The sequence below is a fragment of the Salvelinus namaycush genome, chromosome 15 (genome assembly GCF_016432855.1).
Source record: "Salvelinus namaycush isolate Seneca chromosome 15, SaNama_1.0, whole genome shotgun sequence".
NCBI classification, from domain to species: domain Eukaryota; kingdom Metazoa; phylum Chordata; class Actinopteri; order Salmoniformes; family Salmonidae; genus Salvelinus; species Salvelinus namaycush.
The window spans coordinates 32903101-32927016 of NC_052321.1; the positions used below are offsets into that span (position 1 = coordinate 32903101).

Consider the following 23916-nt stretch of genomic DNA (forward strand, 5'->3'; position numbering starts at 1 on the left):
CATAGTCATCTGAAATAAATAAAACGACCACAATACTCCTAGTCACAAACGTGTTCATTGTTTTCATCAACAAACATCTGGTGTGTCCGTTTCACCATACTGGCCAACAAATATTGCCGTGATTTTCATGATCATGAATTCTATTAGTGAAATATAAGGATTCAAAAATGTGGCAATCACACCCAGAGAGAGTAGTCACCTGAAAATCCTAAAGCAAATGTTCATTATGACAATATAAAGTATAAAATAATGTATCAAATAATGTGTAATATAATGTATAAAATGTAGCTGTTGGAATAGGTCAGAGGCAACAATAAGGGAGCTAGCTATGTAGTAATTCTGTGCCTTATTGCTTTTTCTATCAATTCCAAATGGTGGTGACTCGAGAGCTTAGTCAGCCAAAGGACAAGGAGAAGAGAGCAGTGAATGACTACAGACAGAGCAATAGCCTGCAAGCAAGGCAAGCACTAGTCAGAATAGGCCTGGCTGCAAACATATAGCAGTGTAATCTACTGTATCCTCAGAGAATCCTTTTTGTAATGGGACCATCAGCTGACCTCTCAGGCAACCTTGCTACTTCAGGCTCATCGGTGGGGTGATACCGTTCACCTAGCTAGCCCTATCTAATGAGCATGTTTACAGCTCACTCTCTCCACATTAAGCATAGGGGGCTCTGCTTCATCAGATAAATGGAAGACATCAAACAGTCTTGTGTTTACCCTGTACCTCACTGGAGGGGACACGTTTGTGTGTTGGTGTGTGTGTGACATTACGGCCCTAGCCCCTTGTTGATGATGTCATTCTAAATCCCATCAAATAGTTGGTTGGATCCCCCAACCAACAGCTCTATCGCTTTAGATCACCAGGCCAAATAAGGACAAAAAACAAGCAAACAGTGAGTGGTTGAATAAACAATACCATTTTACCTGTGAGGAAAATGTAAATGTAAATGGGGTGTTTGAGTGTGGGGGCAGGGCTGGTTTTAGGGGTTGGTATCTAAGTAAGACCCCAGCATACTGTAGTAGGAGTGGGGGAGGCCATATAAGACTTGTTGGCAAACAGCAGCAGTGAGCTCGGCACAGTAATGTACACAGCCCCTTGTATTCATACACAGAGTTCTAGGCCCAAATGGCACCCTATTCCCTTTATAGTGCACTACTTTTGACCAGGGCCCATAGGGCTCTCTGGTCAAAAGTAGTGCACTATATAGGGAAAAGGGTGACATTTGGAACATGACCCTAGAGAAGGAGAACCTGTGCTGCTCAAAGCCTTAATTTGCAAGGATTCTTCTGCGAGAGGGGCAAAAAGAAGGGGGGGGGGGGGGTAGATTTACCTTCCGAGAACGCTCTTGATTGTTTTCGGCAGTCAGGTGTCTCAAGTTGTTTGCTGAAGTCTGGCTCTGCTCTCTCGCCTGTAGGAGATCCTGCTCCAGCCGCTTGCACTGTGGAAGAAGAGCCAGAGGAAGAGAAGGGGAAATAATCACTTGAAATACATTAGTAGGGAATTCGCCCATCGCAGTGCAGTGAAAGCCTCGGCATGCCAGGCAGGCAGAGTTAAATGTATACATGCGTCACCAGTCTTTCCCACCAGTAGCTCTTGGTTTCTACTCCTTGGCAGAGAAGCTTCTTATGAGTCATGAAGGACAAAGAGAAATGGAGAATTTATAGGCCAAACCGACCAGTTACAACCGTTTGAAAAGATCAGAGACATCTTGTTTTCACTGGTCTATTTTTGGGAAAAAATACTTCATACCACAAATGTATGTGTCAACCTTTATTCTTCAGAATTTATAAACACATTATTTAATGACTTAATAACATGCAATATACTTTGATGACAATGAAGCTTTCATAAAAGTATTTTAAAAAATTACCAAAAGGTATCTTTTTCAATACCATAAACAGACGCAACGTGAATTACTACATACTATGTGATTGTTATCTACTCTGATGTCAGCAGTTCCCCTGCTTTTTTCCCACAGGCACTGCAGACTACACTGACAGACCGACAGACAGACAGACAGACGGACGGACGGACCGTATAAACACACAGACCGCGGCTCAGTCAGAACCTCTGTGTTATTGTAAGCCAGAGTTGTTTCATACCAGTCTATATGTGTTCTTCTCCATGTGCACATTCTAAGACTAAAGGACATTTACCAGGAATGTAAACCATCCGTCTCACCCTGACAAGTCGCAATGTTTCGACGTCCAGCTGCCTAAAAAACCCCAAAGTGCTCCCGCAAACAAGAGCAGGCGGGCGCAGCCTAGGAGCCCCGCTCGCTGCTCTCGTCCCTCATCCTCTTCCTCTGCCGTCTGGAATAATAGTTCCCTGGTCCAGACAAAACACAAAGCTTCTCTTTAGTGTCAGGGTGAGTTATGGCTTACAGGCAACAGATGTTTTGGACTAAAAGTATTTCAATCTGAACACAGAGAGAAGGAGTGCACCTCTCTATACTTCCCAGGCAGGCTAGGAAGGCCACTCCTGGGGCTACAGTACGGCACCCAAACACATCACTCCTTCGGAACACATGGAGGACGGAGCAGACATGGATTACCTAGCGTTACATATGTTCGGCACATTATGCCTGAAAACACGCGTGCATCACACGGTCAATCAAATCAGAGGCTCGTCACTCAATTACACATCATCGACGCTAGGAAAATATGTGGATCTGGCAATGAGAGACGACAAATCAGAACATAGCAAAACGTCAGCTCTCAGTTTTTAACATGTACACTAGTCTACCAAGGAACAATATTCACTAATGCATAAAGTAACCATACTGCCAGGTACCTAACGAATCAATAACCTTTGTTTTGCAGCATTCACTTTATAGAGAGAAAATAAGGGGGGGGGGGGGGGGTGTAAGACAGAATAGATGTGTTTCTGTTCCTTCTCCCTCCCTTCACTTATCCAGCTTTTCATATTCCAGCAGGCTGGTGGGTGTAGCGGCCCTCTGGTAGTCGCAGTGGGCTAATCCCTTCGAGATGAAGAGAGGGATAGGAAGAGCAGCAGGGGACGCAGAAATCCTTCAGGATAGAGTGTGGAGACCATCCCCGCCTCACAGGGATTAGGAACAGGCATTTGTAACCTACTTTTAAAATTGCTCCAAAGATGATTTTTTTTTTGCCCTCCGCAAAAAGCAGGGGCAATATTTTTTCCAGGAGATGTGAATGTGATGTTAGCCCGGGGTTTTGTGGAGATATGGTTGTAGTCTAGGGTTGAGCTCAGCTGGTTGCTCCCACTCAGCCTTGTGTTAAAGTCAAAGGCGTTAAGAAGACTGGCGACATCTCCCTCATTGACAACCTCAAAACTTGAGTCAACCTCAAATTCATGGACTGACTTCTATGAACTTGAGTCATTGCATTGGTCAGCTGATTAAATGTGTACAAATCTGGAGAATCAACACCTTTTCAAATCAGATTTAGGCTCTCATATTTTGAAGAACTTCTCTGGAGCGTAAAAACTTGATCGCACCAGCTTGTATTTTGAACAAAGGGAAGTCCCCCCAAAGTCCACATACAGTCTTTGATTTAGGCATTGTAAAAAAAAAGCCTCATAAAATGGCTTGAACACCTGGGACAACATAATTAACAGAGGTGGATGAGAGAGGAGAGAAGAGACTGAACCAATGATGAGAAATGAGCAGGAGAGGACAGGAGTGTTCTTTTCATAGAAATAGAATGAGGCTGCCAGTTCACCAATTATGCCATCATTGACTTGAATAGGGACGCCTGTTCTATTCATTCTAGTTCTGTGGTTCTTCTGTTACTGAGTCTCAGAACACAGTGAAACAATACTGAAACCATATTCTAATTTTATGACTGAAACGTATAACAGTAGCTAAGTTGGACCAATACAGCTAACCTGGCATTACTAGAAAAGTTACTAGAAATACCTGCTTATTACACATCCCATTGACTAAAATGGACCCATTAGAGATCCTGTTAAAACTGAATCAGCATATCATACAGCCCTATAAACCAATATGCCTTCTTCACGGAGAGAGAGTCTACAGGCACATGAAACTAGACTAGCTTTAGACCAGTCGGAAGTGCTGCTCCGGAGCAGCGTGACCTCCATGAAGCTGAATCTGTTCAGTCTACATATAGGCGAGTCCCAAATGGCCCCCTATATCAAGGACTACTTTTGACCAGAGCCCTATGGGCCCTAGTCAAAAGTACTGCACTACAGTATATAGGAAAATAGGGCGCCATTTATAACGCAGGCATAGTGGAGTTGCGGAGGCCTTTCTTCTCCATACGTCTGATGCCTGCCTTTTAATGCCCCGGCGTCGGGCTGAACGGGACAGAGATCCATGAAGCTCACCCACAGGGAGGGAAGCAGAAAGGAAGCATCCCAATCATAATATGCCTGGTAAATCCAGGCTACAGAGAAAAATGTCAAACTCCAGCTCGAAACAGTTCGCAGCCCTGTCTGCGACCACCCACCCAGATGAATGCATGACCGTATGACTCCCTGCACAGTAGTGTCCTGCTGAAAACTCTGAGCTATGATTGACATTCTTACCACACCTTCCTAAAGAGGAGCGAGTGTCTGACATGGTGATTTTTGCTAGATAGATGGATGGACGGACACATTTTTTAAGGAAGTCCGGCTTTCAGCTTACTCTTGGAAGCTGTAAAAGTAGAAGGCACAGGGTGCAATTTCTAAATTGGGTAGTGCATCATCAGTTCCTCTTGTCATGTTAGTCATTGCATACCTTAGAGAGCTATTTATAACTTGTCAGCAATGTACAGATCAACTAGCCTATGTCGGCGAATTTTTTGTTGTTGTTGCTGTTACTTTTGCAAATGTTTTTGTTGTAACATTTGAGTCACTCAAATATCACATGAACACACATAAGACATGGCAAAATGTGTCGAATTGCAGGACATACATAAACTGTCAACATACAACATTTTCTCTCAGCCAAGAAGAGGGGTGTGAACATTTTGTGTCATGTACAGTGTTTGTGCCTATAGAAATAGACGGGGCTCGCACACAGGGGGTGCGGGAAGTTCCCCAATGGGTGCCTGAGTGAAAAAGTTTGGAACCCCTGCCCGAAATTATAATTTGGAGATTTCCCTGTTGATAATTTGGTCAACAGTAATACTGTGGGGCTGTGACAGGTTCCTATTTTATTAACCCTTATTTACCAGGTAAGTTGACTGAGAACACATTCTCATTTACAGCAATGACCTGGGGAATAGTTACAGGGGAGAGGAGGGGATGAATGAGCCAATTGGAAGCTTTAATATATGGACTTGTTTTGCACATTGGCACAAAACAGTGGCCTGTCTGCATAACTCTCCTCAAACAAACCCAGTTGTAAAACAGGACACTGAATCACTACATGAGAGGTCTAGTCTATATATCAACCTGCCAGATATCCAAGCAAATACCGGGCCCACATTTGAATGTTGAGGTATAATATCTGGATGTCAATATTTGTCCGACTGCTTGTTTGTTTTTAAATCCTTGAAAATATCCACGTAAGATGGATGTATCAAATATTTGAGGTTACACTACCATAACCTCAAATGTGAATCAAGTAGTTGGTTTCACTGAATCAGAACAGATAACGTCAGACAAAACCCCTGCGTGTGTGTCTGTTTGAGGGGGGGAAGAGATTTCTTGCTTTGTGTATATGTGAACTAGTTAGGTGAGCCGTGTTTGCCTATGTGTGTCATTGTGTATCGGCAAAATAGACTTCCAATCAAAGGGCATTTTCAAATTGAGAAAATGGGGGAGATGTCAATAGTGCTGGAGATAGCAATTTTTTTCAGTATTCAGAGGAGACAGTGTGGTTAATTTTTGAAACATTGACACAATGAAAGGCGTACATGTCTCTCTCCTCTATAACGACTGTTTGTGTGTGTGTGTAGTGTCGTTCAGACCCACCCTGGCCAGTGCTGTCTCTCTCTCCTCTATAACAGCATTCATCTCCTCTGCTGTAATCTTCCTCCTTCTCTCCCGGACCTTCTGCAGCCGGTCCACGATCACCCCCCCGCTCCGCTCAATCCCCAGCGCTGAATCTGCACTGTTCACCCTGTTCAGCAGTTCCTCAAGGTCCTAACACACACGACAAGCAGGTGTAACACACACACACACACACACACACACACACACACACACACACACACACACACACACACACACACACACACACACACACACACACACACACACACACACACACACACACACACACATCATTCCTAATTCAACAACCAGCAACTGACCAAAATAAAAAAAAACATACAAAACAACAAAAATTAAATAAATATGCAGATGCTACAGTTGCACAAATATCAGTTCTCAGACGTGGTGCATAGGTGTGTGCACATGTAGGATATATCTGAATTCATGTTAAAAATGTCAAGCCTTCATAAGCCAATAATAACAATATATTTATAGTCATATGTTTTATTTAAGGAGATGTTAACAAAATATACTAAAATAACAATATCATAGTGTTGAAATGTGCTTAGCTGTCCTTCGTTTCCCAATACATTTTTATTGAGGACACTCTGGTGAGAGAAAAAAAGTGAGCCCACATGAGCTCCTAAGGGGAGGGCTTACCGCGTCGCTTTCCTCAGGGTTAATATTCTCCAGGCTGAGCATAGGGGGGAGAGAGAGAGACAGAGAGAGAGAAAGGGGGAGAGAGGACAGAGAGAGAGGGGGGAAGAAAGAGAGAGAAGAGAGAGAGAGTTTCCTTTCCTTAGTGCGGCAAAATGAGATCACTTCCCAAATCTTCCTCACATCCAATAATTGCGTTCTGTTCTGGAGGCTTTCAGAGTCGATGATCAGAACAAAAGACACCCCCAACATATGAAAAGTGCCAGCAGACTCCAGCCATTATTTCTCCAGTAATGCCCTATATATTCATGTTTACTGCTAATAATGACTACTGGGATCAATTGTTCATATGTGCTGAGATGAGGGGTTGAATCATTTGTAGGTGTGCAGTATTGAGCACCTTTACAGAGAAAAGACTACTGTAATTACAGCAGTGTGTCAGGAGATTTATGGACCACCTCAAAGCACTCAGTACATTCTTCTTGCTAACAATCAAAAAGAAGAGCAACTCCAGCACACTGGTAGTGGTAATCTTCATGCTTCTAACAAGTGTAAGGGATCTTATTTAACCACATTTTTGGTCTCAATCTACCTTCATCAGTGTTTTTCTAGATAACAACCAGACATAAACCAGTTTACCAAGGGGACACAACAATAAAATGATATTGCTTGTTAAATGTTTTTGTTTTTTATAAATTGAGACTGAAGCGATTTACAACCAAATTGTATTAATCAAAATACAATCCAAAACAACAGTCATATAGCATATCAATAACACCAGCTTTCCTCTGGCTTCAATCAGGACGGGACATGGCTCTTTTACAACCCAGTTTAAACGTTTACCTGTCGGGGCACTCTCCCTGTCTGCATCCCAAATGGCACCCTATTCCCTTTATAGTACACTGCAATTGAAAAGGGCCTCAGCTTTTGACTGAAACAGTGGCGGGGAGTACGCATGCTGAGACCAGAATGCTGATTGCACCTTTAAAAAAGTGCCAATGTGATTTCCCCCAGGAGGCCTGTCTGTCGGTCCTCTCATGGAAAAAAACAACAATTCTTCAGCTCATTTACAAAGGCATTACACGGATCACCTCCCATTATAAAGGTACATACTCAATCATACTGGGCCTGCCACTGACCTGCCTGGGAAAATAAAGGTTCAGAACATGCTTTTCCATATTCCAGCTAAGATAATGGGATTGTGCTTGGCTATCAATTACCTTTTCGTTCTACGAGGAAGGCTGGGAGACGCCGTTGAAGAGATGAAATGTGCTGTTTTTCTAATTAGATTGCCAGGCTATTTGGCATAATACTAGGCTGAAAGCGCTTCATGCCAACCAATAAGTCCAGACAATTTAAATCATTTTAATCATTCAAATAAAAGGCAATATCAAACAAATGTGATTTGAGATAAAAATGTGTTTGACAAATGTTTTAGAGTAAACAATGCATTGGATATATAAAAAAACAACAACAATGGGATTTATGCAAGTGGATCTCAGACCAACCAGCATACCAAGGCTTATTGAAATATAGATTTGCTTCTGACAGAAAGTTATATATTCCCTTAAGTAGAAATGTAATTACTTCTAAACTGCACCAGCTAATATTGCCTGCCTGCCTCCATTCTTTCCTAGTAGACAATGCAGCTTTAATTTGAAAGGTCCTGGACCTTAATAAGAACATATCCAACCCCAGTCGAACAACCACCTAAATAAAACAAAAAGATCACATTAATTAGCCCTCTCAGACAGGCTGGTAAAGATCTGCTGGTCTGAAGGACTTGATTGATTTCCTATACAGTGCAACTCTTGACTGACAACCTCGCACGGAGGACGAGGGGACTCTTATGAAATGTCACACTCCTCTGATATATTCCCAAACCAGTCGATATTGCATTTTTCTCCACCCCCCCCACTTGTTTTGCACCGCCATTCCATTCACCTTGTCGACTAGCCTGAAGAACAAAGCGGAGTTCGCCTAAGCAATGGCAAGTAAACAGACTGACCCATTATAGCTGTCAGTAAACCCTCCGTCCCGACTTCCATAGAAGGGGAAAATGGGGAAGTGAGGAAATAACAAAGAGTTTAGCAGAGAGAGAGAACAAATGTAATGCTTTTCACTATTATCTCATAGACTGCTTTCTCCTATTTATTTCCCAACATGTCTCTGTACTGCTGGTGTTGTGAAGGACAGTGAGAGCAGAGGGAGGAAGATAGGTGTCTTACTGTAATTGATCAGAGTGGTCCTGTGTGGTAGGGTTGGGGGTCAACAACACCACTTCCATTTATTCATTTCAGGAAATCAATTGAAATTCAAATGTTCCCTGAAATGTAAGTTACACTCTGAATTGACTGAATTCAAATGGATTGTGACAGAGAAGAGGCGAGTTATTTAAGCAGAACGGGTCAATGTGCCAGGGATGAGAAAATGAGGAAACTTGAATTTCTGTTTATTTCCTGAATTGTCATGGAATTGAATCCTGAATTGCTCTGTGATGTGTTGTAGTTTACTATGTTGTGATGTGTTGTAGTTTACTATGTTGTGATGTGTTGTAGTTTACTATGTTGTGATGTGTTGTAGTTTACTATGTTGTGATGTGTTGTAGTTTACTATGTTGTGTTGTGTTGTAGTTTACTATGTTGTGATGTGTTGTAGTTTACTATGTTGTGATGTGTTGTAGTTTACTATGTTGTGATGTGTTGTAGTTTACTATGTTGTGATGTGTTGTGGTTTACTATGTTGTGTTGTGATGTGTTGTAGTTTACTATATTGTGATGTGTTGTGGTTTACTGTGTTGTGGTATGTTGTGGTTTACTATGTTGTGATGTGTTGTAGTTTACTATGTTGTGATGTGTTGTAGTTTACTATGTTGTGATGTGTTGTGGTTTACTATGTTGTGGTATGTTGTAGTTTACTATATTGTGATGTGTTGTAGTTTACTATGTTGTGATGTGTTGTAGTTTACTATGTTGTGATGTGTTGTGGTTTACTATATTGTGATGTGTTGTAGTTTACTATATTGTGATGTGTTGTAGTTTACTATGTTGTGATGTGTTGTAGTTTACTATGTTGTGGTGTGTTGTGGTTTACTATGTTGTAGTGTGTTGTGGTTTACTATGTTGTGGTTTACTATGTTGTGGTGTGTTGTGGTTTACTATGTTGTGGTTTACTATGTTGTGATGTGTTGTGGTTTACTATGTTGTGGTTTACTATGTTGTGATGTGTTGTGGTTTACTATGTTGTGATGTGTTGTGGTTTACTATGTTGTGATGTGTTGTAGTTTACTATGTTGTGATGTGTTGTAGTTTACTATGTTGTGATGTGTTGTGGTTTACTATGTTGTGGTTTACTATGTTGTGGTGTGTTGTGGTTTACTATGTTGTGGTTTACTATGTTGTGGTTTACTATGTTGTGGTTTACTATGTTGTAGTGTGTTGTGGTGTGTTGTGGTTTACTATGTTGTGGTTTACTATGTTGTAGTGTGTTGTGGTTTACTATGTTGTGGTGTGTTGTGGTTTACTATGCTGTGGTGTGTTGTGGTTTACTATGTTGTGGTTTACTATGTTGTGGTGTGTTGTGGTTTACTATGTTGTGGTTTACTATGTTGTGGTGTGTTGTGGTTTACTATGTTGTGGTGTGTTGTGGTTTACTATGTTGTGGTGTGTTGTGGTTTACTATGTTGTGGTGTGTTGTGGTGTGTTGTGGTTTACTATGTTGTGGTGTGTTGTAGTTTACTATGTTGTGATGTGTTGTAGTTTACTATATTGTGATGTGTTGTGGTTTACTATGTTGTGGTGTGTTGTAGTTTACTATGTTGTGATGTGTTGTAGTTTACTATGTTGTGATGTGTTGTGGTTTACTATATTGTGATGTGTTGTGGTTTACTATGTTGTGGTGTGTTGTGGTTTACTATGTTGTGGTGTGTTGTGGTTTACTATGTTGTGGTGTGTTGTGGTTTACTATGTTGTGGTGTGTTGTGGTTTACTATGTTGTGGTTTACTATGTTGTGGTGTGTTGTGGTTTACTATGTTGTGGTTTACTATGTTGTGGTGTGTTGTGGTTTACTATGTTGTGGTGTGTTGTAGTTTACTATGTTGTGGTGTGTTGTGGTTTACTATGTTGTGGTGTGTTGTGGTTTACTATGTTGTGGTGTGTTGTGGTTTACTATGTTGTGGTGTGTTGTGGTTTACTATGTTGTGGTGTGTTGTGGTTTACTATGTTGTGGTGTGTTGTGGTTTACTATGCTGTGGTGTGTTGTGGTTTACTATGTTGTGGTTTACTATGTTGTGGTGTGTTGTGGTTTACTATGTTGTGGTGTGTTGTGGTTTACTATGTTGTGGTTTACTATGTTGTGGTGTGTTGTGGTTTACTATGTTGTGGTGTGTTGTGGTTTACTATGTTGTGGTGTGTTGTGGTTTACTATGTTGTGGTGTGTTGTGGTTTACTATGTTGTGGTTTACTATGTTGTGGTGTGTTGTGGTTTACTATGGTGTGGTTTACTATGTTGTGGTTTACTATGTTGTGGTGTGTTGTGGTTTACTATGCTGTGGTGTGTTGTGGTTTACTATGGTGTGGTTTACTATGTTGTGGTGTGTTGTGGTTTACTATGTTGTGGTTTACTATGTTGTGGTGTGTTGTGGTTTACTATGTTGTGGTTTACTATGTTGTGGTGTGTTGTGGTTTACAATGTTGTGGTGTGTTGTGGTTTACTATGTTGTGGTGTGTTGTGGTGTGTTGTGGTTTACTATGTTGTAGTTTACTATGTTGTGGTGTGTTGTGGTTTACTATGTTGTGGTGTGTTGTGGTTTACTATGTTGTAGTTTACTATGTTGTGGTGTGTTGTGGTTTACTATGTTGTGGTGTGTTGTGGTTTACAATGTTGTGGTTTACTATGTTGTGGTTTACTATGTTGTGGTGTGTTGTGGTTTACTATGTTGTAGTTTACTATGTTGTGGTGTGTTGTGGTTTACTATGTTGTGGTTTACTATGTTGTGGTGTGTTGTGGTTTATTATGTTGTGGTTTACTATGTTGTGGTTTACTATGTTGTGGTGTGTTGTGGTTTATTATGTTGTGGTTTGCTATGTTGTGGTGTGTTGTGGTTTACTATGTTGTGGTGTGTTGTGGTTTACTATGTTGTGGTTTACTATGTTGTAGTGTGTTGTGGTTTACTATGTTGTGGTTTACTATGTTGTGGTTTACTATGTTGTGGTGTGTTGTGGTTTATTATGTTGTGGTTTGCTATGTTGTGGTGTGTTGTGGTTTACTATGTTGTGATGTGTTGTGGTTTGCTATGTTGTGGTGTGTTGTGGTTTACTATGTTGTGGTTTATTATGTTGTGGTGTGTTGTGGTTTACTATGTTGTGGTTTATTATGTTGTGGTTTACTATGTTGTGGTGTGTTGTGGTTTATTATGTTGTGGTTTGCTATGTTGTGGTGTGTTGTGGTTTACTATGTTGTGGTTTATTATGTTGTGGTTTACTATGTTGTGGTGTGTTGTGGTTTACTATGTTGTGGTGTGTTGTGGTTTACTATGTTGTGGTTTACTATGTTGTGGTGTGTTGTGGTGTGTTGTGGTGTGTTGTGGTTTACTATGTTGTGGTTTGCTATGTTGTAGTGTGTTGTGGTTTACTATGTTGTGGTGTGTTGTGGTTTACTATGTTGTGATGTGTTGTGGTTTACTATGTTGTGATGTGTTGTAGTTTACTATGTTGTGGTTTACTATGTTGTGGTATGTTGTGGTTTACTATGTTGTGGTGTGTTGTGGTTTACTATGTTGTGATGTGTTGTGGTTTACTATGTTGTGATGTGTTGTAGTTTACTATGTTGTGGTGTGTTGTGGTTTACTATGTTGTGGTTTACTATGTTGTGGTATGTTGTAGTTTACTATGTTGTGATGTGTTGTGGTTTACTATGTTGTGATGTGTTGTGGTTTACTATGGTGTGGTGTGTTGTGGTTTACTATGTTGTGGTTTACTATGTTGTGGTATGTTGTGGTTTACTATGTTGTGATGTGTTGTGGTTTACTATGTTGTGATGTGTTGTGGTTTACTATGTTGTGATGTGTTGTGGTTTACTATGTTGTGGTTTACTATGTTGTGGTTTACTATGTTGTGATGTGTTGTGGTTTACTATGCTGTGGTGTGTTGTGGTTTACTATGCTGTGGTGTGTTGTGGTTTACTATGTTGTGGTTTACTATGTTGTGGTGTGTTGTGGTTTACTATGTTGTGATGTGTTGTGGTTTACTATGCTGTGGTGTGTTGTGGTTTACTATGCTGTGGTGTGTTGTGGTTTACTATGTTGTGGTGTGTTGTGGTTTACTATGCTGTGGTGTGTTGTGGTTTACTATGTTGTGGTGTGTTGTGGTTTACTATGTTGTGGTTTACTATGTTGTGGTGTGTTGTGGTTTACTATGTTGTGGTTTACTATGTTGTGGTGTGTTGTGGTTTACTATGTTGTGGTTTACTATGTTGTGGTGTGTTGTGGTTTACTATGCTGTGGTGTGTTGTGGTTTACTATGTTGTGGTTTACTATGTTGTGGTGTGTTGTGGTTTACTATGTTGTGGTTTACTATGTTGTGGTGTGTTGTGGTTTACTATGCTGTGGTGTGTTGTGGTTTACTATGTTGTGGTGTGTTGTGGTTTACTATGTTGTGGTTTACTATGTTGTGGTGTGTTGTGGTTTACTATGTTGTGGTTTACTATGTTGTGGTGTGTTGTGGTTTACTATGCTGTGGTGTGTTGTGGTTTACTATGTTGTGGTTTACTATGTTGTGGTGTGTTGTGGTTTACTATGTTGTGGTTTACTATGTTGTGGTTTACTATGTTGTGGTGTGTTGTGGTTTACTATGTTGTGGTTTACTATGCTGTGGTGTGTTGTGGTTTACTATGTTGTGGTTTACTATGTTGTGGTGTGTTGTGGTTTACTATGTTGTGGTTTACTATGTTGTGGTGTGTTGTGGTTTACTATGTTGTGGTTTACTATGTTGTGGTGTGTTGTGGTTTACTATGTTGTGGTTTACTATGTTGTGGTGTGTTGTGGTTTACTATGTTGTGGTGTGTTGTGGTTTACTATGTTGTGGTGTGTTGTGGTTTACTATGCTGTGGTGTGTTGTGGTTTACTATGTTGTGGTTTACTATGTTGTGGTGTGTTGTGGTTTACTATGTTGTGGTTTACTATGTTGTGGTGTGTTGTGGTTTACTATGTTGTGGTTTACTATGTTGTGGTTTACTATGTTGTGGTGTGTTGTGGTTTACTATGTTGTGGTGTGTTGTGGTTTACTATGTTGTGGTTTACTATGTTGTGGTTTACTATGTTGTGGTGTGTTGTGGTTTACTATGGTGTGGTTTACTATGTTGTGGTTTACTATGTTGTGGTGTGTTGTGGTTTACTATGTTGTGGTTTACTATGTTGTGGTTTACTATGTTGTGGTGCTTTACTACATACTCAGCCACCGCCTGCTGCAGTCGCTTGGCCCTGAGCAGGGCCTCGTCCCGCTCTTCATTTGCCAGACGCAGCCGGGCCATCACTGCCTGGTCCCTATCCCTCTGAGCCTGGTAGATCTCCTCCACTAGGGCTTAAGGAGAGAGACAAAGAGAGAGACAGTGAAAGAGAGAGAGAGAGAGAGAGAGTAGTAATGGAAATAGAAAAAAGAGAAATAGTAAAATAGAGAGAGGGAAAGAAAGATATAAAGAGAGAGGAAGCATTGTTCTTAGTTTCTGACCATCAGTTACTGCTCAATAACAACGATAAGCTCCCTGTGGAAGAAAGTTATTGCCACTGAAACACTGTGGCACAGGTATTAACTCCAGTCAAACTCATTTTGTGGGGAAGTGAACTGCTGAGGTGATCTCCACAGAGGCTGGACATATAGTTGCCCCAAGCAATAAAGACACAGTGTCTGCGCCTCAGAGACAGGCCGTTGGTCTACATTGTCACAACATCAGCAAGTACTCATCATCTCACAATGGTTAAGAGATTGGCCAGTTCTTAACCCTAACTCAAGACGTTTGATTTGATAAACAAGGTTGAACAAACATTTTCAAGCCAAAAACATTGTGTTCTTCTAATGTCTGAAAACTGGACAGGTTTTAGTGAGAGTGATCTGTGAAATGATTTGTCTAATGTGTTGCCAAATTGAGTTTGAGTTATGAAGAGCACATACTGAGTTAGACAAAAAGAAAAATAGTCCATCCATGAGTGCTTTTATGTAATTCTGTCTGTCCCACTCATGGAGGGAAAACTTTTCTTATTGATACAGACTCTGTAGCCTGGCAGGGAGAGATTTCCCTTCAGCTTACACCTGACCCGGGTCCCGAAATTCCTGCGCTGTATGCCGGCTTCCTTAAAACCAGCAGATTTTGGGATTACCACTGTCTTCAGATCCCTTTGTTAATCCCACTACGAAAGAGCCCCTGAGATCCATCAACAGCTAATTCCTCTACTGTCTCAGAGATGGCTTAATGATAAACAGTGAGCCTCGCTGTAAGCCATTACAAAGTTCAGTAAGAAAATCAATATAGCATTTTAGCTGGAATTTGCTCATTAAACATCGCCTCCCTGAGCCATGCAAATCATATTAATATGAGGACGGCAAATAGGCTACACGACACACACTTTAAATTTATTAAAGGCACAATTGGAGCTGCTAATTGTGCAGCGCGATGTACGGTATTTAGTTGAATTATTAGGTGGGTTGAGAGGGCTCTCACCTAAGAAGAAAAGCAATAGTAAAGAAAAGAAGTTATTTGCTCAGCTAAATTCTAATATTTGTTCAGTGAAGGTTGGGAGCGGTTAAATTACATTAACAAATACGATTAGTAAGTTACAATTCCTTTTGATACTCAAGTTGCATGTAAAACAAATGTATAATTATTTTCCACACTTGACATCTCCGTTTTTCTTCTACCAAAGTTCATCAGGGATAAAATGCCTGAGGTGAACTACGTTCTAACTTCATCTTGTAGACATTGCTTGCCTTTAGGCCATCTTGAAAATCCTATGGGCCATCACTTTACATTACAGCGCAGAAAAAAATATAACTGGTCAGATAATAGGCTTTATTTGAGATGTTATTATCCTCAATGTACTGTATTGTACTGTCTGTACTGTACTGTTTGACCCTTCCTACGGCCAGCCTTCCCACAGGCCCAGGGTTAGTCCTCTCTCCCCTAGCCTCTCCCCCTCTATAACGTACCTCCAGCTTTCTCACAGGCCCAGGGTTAGTCCTCTCTCCCCTAGCCTCTCCCCCCTCCATAACGTACCTCCAGCTTTCTCACAGGCCCAGGGTTAGTCCTCTCTCCCCTAGCCTCTCCCCCCTCCATAACGTACCTCCAGCCTTCTCACAGGCCCAAGGTTTGTCCTCTCCCCCCTCCATAACGTACCTCCAGCTTTCTCACAGGCCCAGGGTTAGTCCTCTCTCCCCTAGCCTCTCCCCCTCCATAACGTACCTCCAGCTTTCTCACAGGCCCAGGGTTAGTCCTCTCTCCCCTAGCCTCTCCCCCTCTATAACGTACCTCCAGCTTTCTCACAGGCCCAGGGTTTGTCCTCTCTCCCCCCTCCATAACGTACCTCCAGCTTTCTCACAGGCCCAGGGTTAGTCCTCTCTCCCCTAGCCTCTCCCCCCTCCATAACGTACCTCCAGCTTTCTCACAGGCCCAGGGTTAGTCCTCTCTCCCCTAGCCTCTCCCCCTCTATACCGTACCTCCAGCCTTCTCACAGGCCCAGGGTTTGTCCGCTCTCCCCTAGCCTCTCCCCCCTCCATACCGTACCTCCAGCCTTCTCACAGGCCCGGGCATCCAGTTGAGTCTGCATTAGCTCAGCGTCCACCAGCCTGCTCTCTAACTCCTTCTCCCTCATGGCCAACTTGTCCCGGAGCTGCCAGAGAGCACAAAATCAGACAGACTTCAAAATTGGCACGTTCATTGAATTGAGAAATGAATTGAAAATGGAATTGACCCCAACCAATGCTGAGCTGCAGCCTGTCAGTACGTGTCCAGACATATTCGCTAACTTGCTTCACTCACAGACAGTAGCAAAAACCTACCGGTAATGCAAAACACCAGATAGACACCTGACTCCATCCTGAAGTTTGACGACATACTAAATAACTGTTGTAGTTTCCCGGGTGGTGACAACCATCCATTTAACAAACAGAACATTATATAGATACTATCACTCAGGCATTCTATAACAAGTTATACAATCGAGCCTCTACATCACATTATTTCAGACGCCAATAAAAAAGAAGCACTGCTATTGAACTCCTATAAATCTTGTCAGGGAGTGATATTTTACAAGACCTAGTGATAGATTTAACCTCCTGTCTTAAATATTTTGCTCCGAGTTGGTGTTTTCCCCCCCCGCACTTTGAAAACATGCCTCAGTTGAGTCCTCAGAGTCGGCTCTCACGGCCCTGCCAGCAAAAACAGACTCTTGGGAACTGTTCCTGACTTTCTGTCAGGAGTCACAGCTACTTGCAAACCAGAGGCATCAATTATAGCCGTTTCAGAGGGCCTCTCTGTGGCTACAGCCTCTCTAACAGGCGCTCAGTTGCAAGGAGGCAGCCTGTGCACAGAGGGACACTGGGCATGCTCCAGACCAAACACAGGACAGGACAGCATAACCAGCTAGTCATATGCTTTGGACATGGCGGGTAACGTTTGTGGACAGACAAGAGAGGTGTACACTCAATAGTTGGCAGCTGTGACAGACACAACACAATCATCTATTTAAAGAGGAAGAGGACAAGTTAAGACAAAGGACATTTGAGTCACAAACAGATATTGCTCACAATCAAAAACATAGCATATACTGCATATATTACAAACAGTGAAAAAAAGCTGGAACCACAAATGCCATGTATTTTAGCTAGGACCTGTATCTAGCAGGGCAAGATTCCTTTAACACTTCAACCTACCTTCTTATTGAGCTCTCTGAGTGAATCCAGCTCCTTCAGCAGGAAGGCAATATTCTTCTCTTTGTCAAGGACGAGGCTTTGCTTTTTGGAGTCAAAGGAACTACTGCTAACTTTAATGTTTCCTTGGTCCTCTTTTATACTGCATTATGGGAGAAAAATAATTTGATTAGAGAGAGAGCAACAATATTAAAACTTGAGAGCGAACGGCAACACAAATTAGTTATAGCCTTGTCTCCAACGAAACAGACACGCAATTATCAAATACGCAAGGGATGCACTCTGCACTATTTCAGGCATATTACAGTGTCTTTATTTACTCTGTTATATTAGGCAAATTATACAGTTGACCTTTAAGGTAATATTAAGGTATTACGGCAGTGTATTGCCATGTAGATTACTTCCCTCTTGTAGCCAGGAATATGATTCCGCGCAGCAATGCCTCAAATTATAGTCTATCTATCTATCTATCTATCTATCTATCTATCTATCTATCTATCTATCTATCTATCTATCTATCTATCTATCTATCTATCTATCTATCTATCTATCTATCTATCTATCTATCTATCTATCTATCTATCTATCTATCTATCTATCTATCTATCTATCTAGACCTTCATATCAGATGCCAAATCATGTGACCTTTGATTGAATATCTTTACAAGAGGACAAAGATACAGTAGCACATCTTTATGTTGTAGAAACACAGGTTTAGGTCACTCAGAAACAGCTCGTTACCAGACAGACCACACACAAGGAAACAAAGAGGCTATATTAAAATGACTGGAGTGACGCTTTATTACATCATCTTCATGCGCCAATATTGCCAAGTGTTATAGTGGGTACAGATACTCCTTCACAGGTACATGTACAGTGCCTTGGGAAAATATTCAAACCCTTCGACTTTTCCCAAATTTTGTTACATTACAGCCTTATTCAAACATTTATTAAATAAAACATTTTCCTCAGCAATCTACACACAATACCTCATAATGACAAAGCGAAATCAGGTTTGTATTAAAAATAAAAAACAGAAATACCTTATTTACATAAGTACTTAGACTGTTTGTTATGAGACTCGAAATTGAGCTCAGGTGCATCATGTTTCCATTGATCATCCTTGAGATGTTTCTACAACTTGATTGGAGTCCACCTGTGGTAAATTCAATTGATTGGACATTATTTGGAAAGGCACAAACCTGTCTATATAAGGTCTCACAGTTGACAGTGCATCAGAGCAAAAACCAAGCCATGACGTCGAAGTAATTGTCCGTAGAGCTCAGAGAGAGGATTGTGTCGAGGCACAGATCTGGGGAAGGGTACCAAAACATTTCTGCAGCATTGAATGTCCCCAAGAACACAATGGCCTCCATCATTCCTAAATGGAAGAAGTTTGGAACCACCAAGACTCTTCCTAGAGCAGGCCGCCCGCCAAACTGAACAATCGGGTCAGGGAGGTGACAAAGAACCCGATACTCACTCTGACAGAGCTCTAGAGTTCCTCTGTGGAGATGGGAGAACCTTCCAGAGGGACAACCATTACTGCAGCACTCCACCAATCAGGCCTTTATGGTAGAGTGGCCAGACGGAAGCAACTCCTCAGTAAAAGACACATGACAGCCCACTTGGACTTTGCCAAAAGGCACCTAAACACTCTCAGACCATGAGAAACAAGATTCTCTGGTCTGATGAAACCAAGATTGAACTCTTTGGCCTGAAAGCCAAGCGTCACATCTGGAGGAAACCTGGCACCATCCCTACGGTGAAGCATGTTGGTGGCAGCATCATGCTGCGGGGATGTTTTTCAGCGGCAGGGACTGGGAAACTAGTCAGGATCGATATAAAAACGAACTGAGCAAAGTACAGAGAGATCCTTGATGAAAACCTGCTCCAGAGTGCTCAGGACCTCAGACTGGGCCGAAGGTTCACCTTCCAACAGGACAACGAGCCTAAGCACACAGCCAAGACAATGCAGGAATGGCTTCAGGACAAGTCTCTGAATGTCCTTGAGTGGCCCAGCCAGACCCCGGATATGAACACGATCGAACATCTCTGGAGAGACCTGAAAATAGCTGTGCAGCGACACTCCCCATCCAACCTGACAGAGCTTGAGAGGATCTGCAGAGAAAAGTGGGAGAAACTCCCCAAAATACGGGTGTGCCAAGCTTGTAGGGTCATACCCAAGAAGCCTCGAGCCTGTAATCGCTGTCAAAGGTGCTTCAACAAAGTACCGAGTAAAGGTTCTGAATACTTATGTAAATGTGATGTGATTTTTATTTTTTATAAATGAGCAAAAATGTATAAAAAACAGTTTTTGCTTTGTCATTATGGGTAGATTGATGAGTGAAAAAATTATTTAATCAATTTTAGAATAAGGCTGTAATGTAACAAAATATGGAAAAAGTCAAGGGGTCTGAATACTTTCCGAATGCACTGTATGTGTTTCTCGTTAAAGTGTTTCTGGGAGCCGTGCACGTAACTTGTTTTTTGCAAAAATCACCTATTGACCAAAATATGATTTACGTATTTCTGACTACAGCGTTAGTTACGATTGGGCTCTAAGAGAGCTCACCTTGATTGGAGAGCTTGGCTGGAGTCTGGAGGGACGAGGTGTCTTCTGTAGACTGGAGGACTGCCGTTCGACCCCTGGCTGTGACCCTCTGACCTGTAGCCGTCCTGGGTAAATGGGCTCCGGCTGGAGGTCCTCTCCTCCTCCATCCTCCTGCCTGTGTCTGGAGCCCTGTGGTGGGCCTGAGGTGATGGAGATCTCCTGTGGTGGGCCTGGGGTGAGTGAGATCTCCTGTGGTGGGCCTGGGGTGAGGGAGATCTCCTGTGGTGGGCCTGGGGTGAGGGAGATCTGGATGTCCGACTCTCTTCCTCTATGGGTCTGAAATACTGGGGGACTAAAGTTACCGAGATGACAGAATGAATTAAGCTTAATAGGGTACAAATGCTATAAAAAAAAACAGGCAGCATCTGCTAAATGTTTTGTTCAAGATCCTTCGGAAGTTGTGGGAAAATGGTTACACATCAATCACTGTGCAAAATACGGTTAAATGCTTAAATGAACATGTGGTAAGAAAATAAACGGACATTAGTGGCGTGTGAATAGAAATAAAACATCTAAGAGCATCCTCAACACCGACCATGACAATATTGTTCCACTTAAAGACCCAGTGAATTATGAGCTAGTGGAATGGGCTATTTTCAGTCATTTTGGGGAGGGGTGGGGGGGCTTCTTGAGGAAACAAGGGAATACAAAGAGGCTTGGTGACTGGTGCTGGCAGGGAACTACATGGTGCTCTGTAAATGTTTCTGTTGAGAGCTGAGCCAGAGAGAAAGAGAGAAGAGGGAGAAGAGAGGGAGAGAAAGGGCGGCAGCTAGCCTAGCAGTTAGAGCATTCCCTATCCCCGAGCCGACTATGTGACAAATCTGCCGAGGTGCCCTTGAGCAAGGAACTTAACCTTAATTAGTCCTGTAAATCGCTCTGGATAAGAGTGTCTGCTTAGTGATTAAAGTAACGTTCCAAGCTTTCAAGTCAAATTCTAATGCTCAATCCTGATAGAAAATAAGCTAAAATGCTTTAAAGAAAATCATATTCAAAAAGGTCAAGTTATGATTATTATGAACATCGAAAAGAAAAATACATGTTTAGAACTGATAATTAATCTGGCATGGTGGAAGAGCGAACGCAATTAATTGATTATTGAATGTGATGATGGACATAGCTTTGTAGAACCATTACATACACAGCCTCTGCTCAACAAACTCCAACTTGAGATTGAATCGTTGGGGGCCTGCAGTTCGCAAACGACATTGCGCTGCTTATCACCCACACTGCAGTCAAGCAATGCATTCCGCCAAGAGTCGTTCACAATCTAATCCGGTTGCGGCCTCAGCTAGGCCTAGTTTCAAATGTATCAAGACATAATCTTATTGGTATGCCTAGAAATCAACAAATGTACATTGTTTAAAGCACATGTTTACAAGTCTCAGTCACAAATGACAGCTCAAATAAGCCACCTATGGTGAACAACTTGTCAGAGGCTTTGTAGAATCATGACTCTTTCGAGTTTTCAGTTCATCGTTCACCGGTAGGGGGCCCTGAGTACTAGGCATGATTGAATCAAATGAACGAAATTAGTCGAAAGAGTCGTTCTTTTGACTGAAAGAGTCGAAAAGATCCGAGATAGTAAAAAGAGCCAAACTTCCCATCAGTACTTTAAAGTATGATTGCCTTCCAAGTTCCAACTTGACCTCCTCATTCAAGCGTTGCATGAAAAATGACTCCTCTTTATGGTTACAAAATATATTTTAAGGAATAAAACATCAATGCAATTCAAATGTGGTAGAATTCAAACATGAGCTGGTTTAAAGAGCATCAAACATTGCATCAAACGTTTTTCTTTTTTAAAGCAGCAGTCTGTTGTGTTAATAAATGCGTTGTGATGGAAAAGCCCATGAGCAGCATTGCCCCACTATGTCCAAAAGAAGCTCCAGCTTAGCGGTGACAATTATTTTGCGAAAGGTCAGGTTTTGAAGTCGAGATCAGGGAGGTCTGCCGCCTCCTCGTAGCGTTGTTGCCAGGCTCCTCCTCTCTGGATTGTTGCAGACAATTATTAGTATTCTCTTTAAGACTCACCAATGCAAACAGTAAATTCAAACATGAATAACACCAAACGCGCTTATATAGCCCCCTTTGTCACACTGAAAATATGGGACACATTGTTCCTAAACCTGGTTTACCACTTTTTTTTTTTTTTTATCTGGTCGTGGCGGGTCCCCACAAAGACAACTGCCTCCACAAAGTATGGCATTTCCCAATGGTGAGAGCTGGTGTTGTTTAATCTGACAGTGGATGGGCTGTTGGCTGTTTCCTATGGGGAAAAACTGAGGGAGATTCTCCTTTCAAGGATGAGAAAAATCAACTCAAAGACTGGGGCTGCAAGGACAGATGTGACGTTTTATGTGGTAAAAAGTGTAAAAGTCAAGAAGAAACATTGAATTGAATTTATTTTGGGTAACAGACATATACAACAAAATGTATAATGTGGACCCAGAGGATATCACTTAAAAGTATTAATTAAAACGCTTGTTTCCAAAGTGGTCCTCGATGGTAAAAACAATAACACATATAATGAATAAAAGGCAAGACAAAATTACAAACAACCATAAATACATTAAATTTATATTGACATCCTAAAAAGTGGCCCTATCCTCAGCACTTCTCCCTAACCTTAAAAATCAACCATATTAATTTCCCATTAAAACAATCTATTCCTTGCACATCATACCGATCCTTCAAATGAATACACCTGACCAGCAGTACAAGGGGCAGTGGAGTGGTTTCTCTTACTTAGACAACCGTGTCCAAATTAAAACCATTTCTACTTTTTCTTTGCTTGATCTAAAAGGGGGAAGCTATTCCATAGACAAATCCCTGTATAGAAAAATTTGCTCCTCGCAGGTCTGTTTACTCTTGGGATTTTACAAGACCTAACACTAGCTCTGGTATTTTAACTGTGTTGGTTATAGACCATAACAATGTGGTTTTTCATATAACCTGGGGCACGATCATTTAAGATGTCAAACATATGATTAAGTTTAAGTTGGTTCACTCTGGACTCCAAAGGCAACAAGCCCACCTCCCAGAACTCCTGTACCCCTAATGTGGGTCCTAGGGGGGACATTCAGCATATACCTGATAACATTATTTTGCATGACCTGCATCAGCTTTTTTGATAGCCCGCTATACCAAGCAGAGCAGGCATAATCAAAATGACACTGAATCAAGGTTGAGACAAGCAGTTTCTTAACTTTGATGTTAAAATACAGTGGTGGAAAAAGTACCCAATTATCATACTTGAGTAAAAGTAAAGATACCTTAATAGAAAATGACTCAAGTAAAAGTCGCCCAGTACAATACTACTTGAGTAAAAGTCAAAAAGTGTTTGGTTTTAAATATTCTTATGTGTTAAAAGTAAATGTAATTGCTAAACAATACTTAAGTATCAAAAGTAAAAGTATAAATCATTTCAAATTCCTTATATTAAGCAAACCATATGGTACCATTTTTTATTTTATTTTTTACATTTATGGATAGCCAGGGGCAAACTCCAACACTTAGACATAATTTACAAACGGAGCATTTGTGTTTAGTTAGTCCGCCAGATCAGAGGCAATAGGGATGACCAGGGATGTTCTGTTGATAAGTGTGTGAATTAGACCATTTTCCTGTCCCGCTAAGCATTCAAAATGTAACAACTACTTTTGGGTGTCAAGGAAAATGTATGTAGTGAAAAGTAAAAGTTGTCAAAAATAAAAATAGTAAAGTACAAACTAATTAAGTAGTACTTTCAAGTATTTTTACTTAAGTACTTTACACAACTGTTAAAATATCTAGTGTAGATA

The 23916-nt window shown here is 41.4% G+C and overlaps 1 protein-coding gene across 1 annotated transcript in view; it reads right to left on the minus strand.

The window, feature by feature from the left end:
* Positions 1 to 23916, minus strand: part of mipol1 (mirror-image polydactyly 1) — a 71616-nt gene that overhangs the window by 20424 nt on the left and 27276 nt on the right. Inside the window, exons 5-11 of the mRNA XM_039009790.1 lie at positions 20078 to 20408; positions 17506 to 17644; positions 16358 to 16463; positions 14034 to 14163; positions 6589 to 6622; positions 5908 to 6078; positions 1334 to 1441 (exon numbers count right to left, since the gene is read on the minus strand). Of these exons, the coding sequence (XP_038865718.1) occupies positions 1334 to 1441; positions 5908 to 6078; positions 6589 to 6622; positions 14034 to 14163; positions 16358 to 16463; positions 17506 to 17644; positions 20078 to 20408 (1019 nt within the window). The remainder of the gene's footprint in view (positions 1 to 1333; positions 1442 to 5907; positions 6079 to 6588; positions 6623 to 14033; positions 14164 to 16357; positions 16464 to 17505; positions 17645 to 20077; positions 20409 to 23916) is intronic.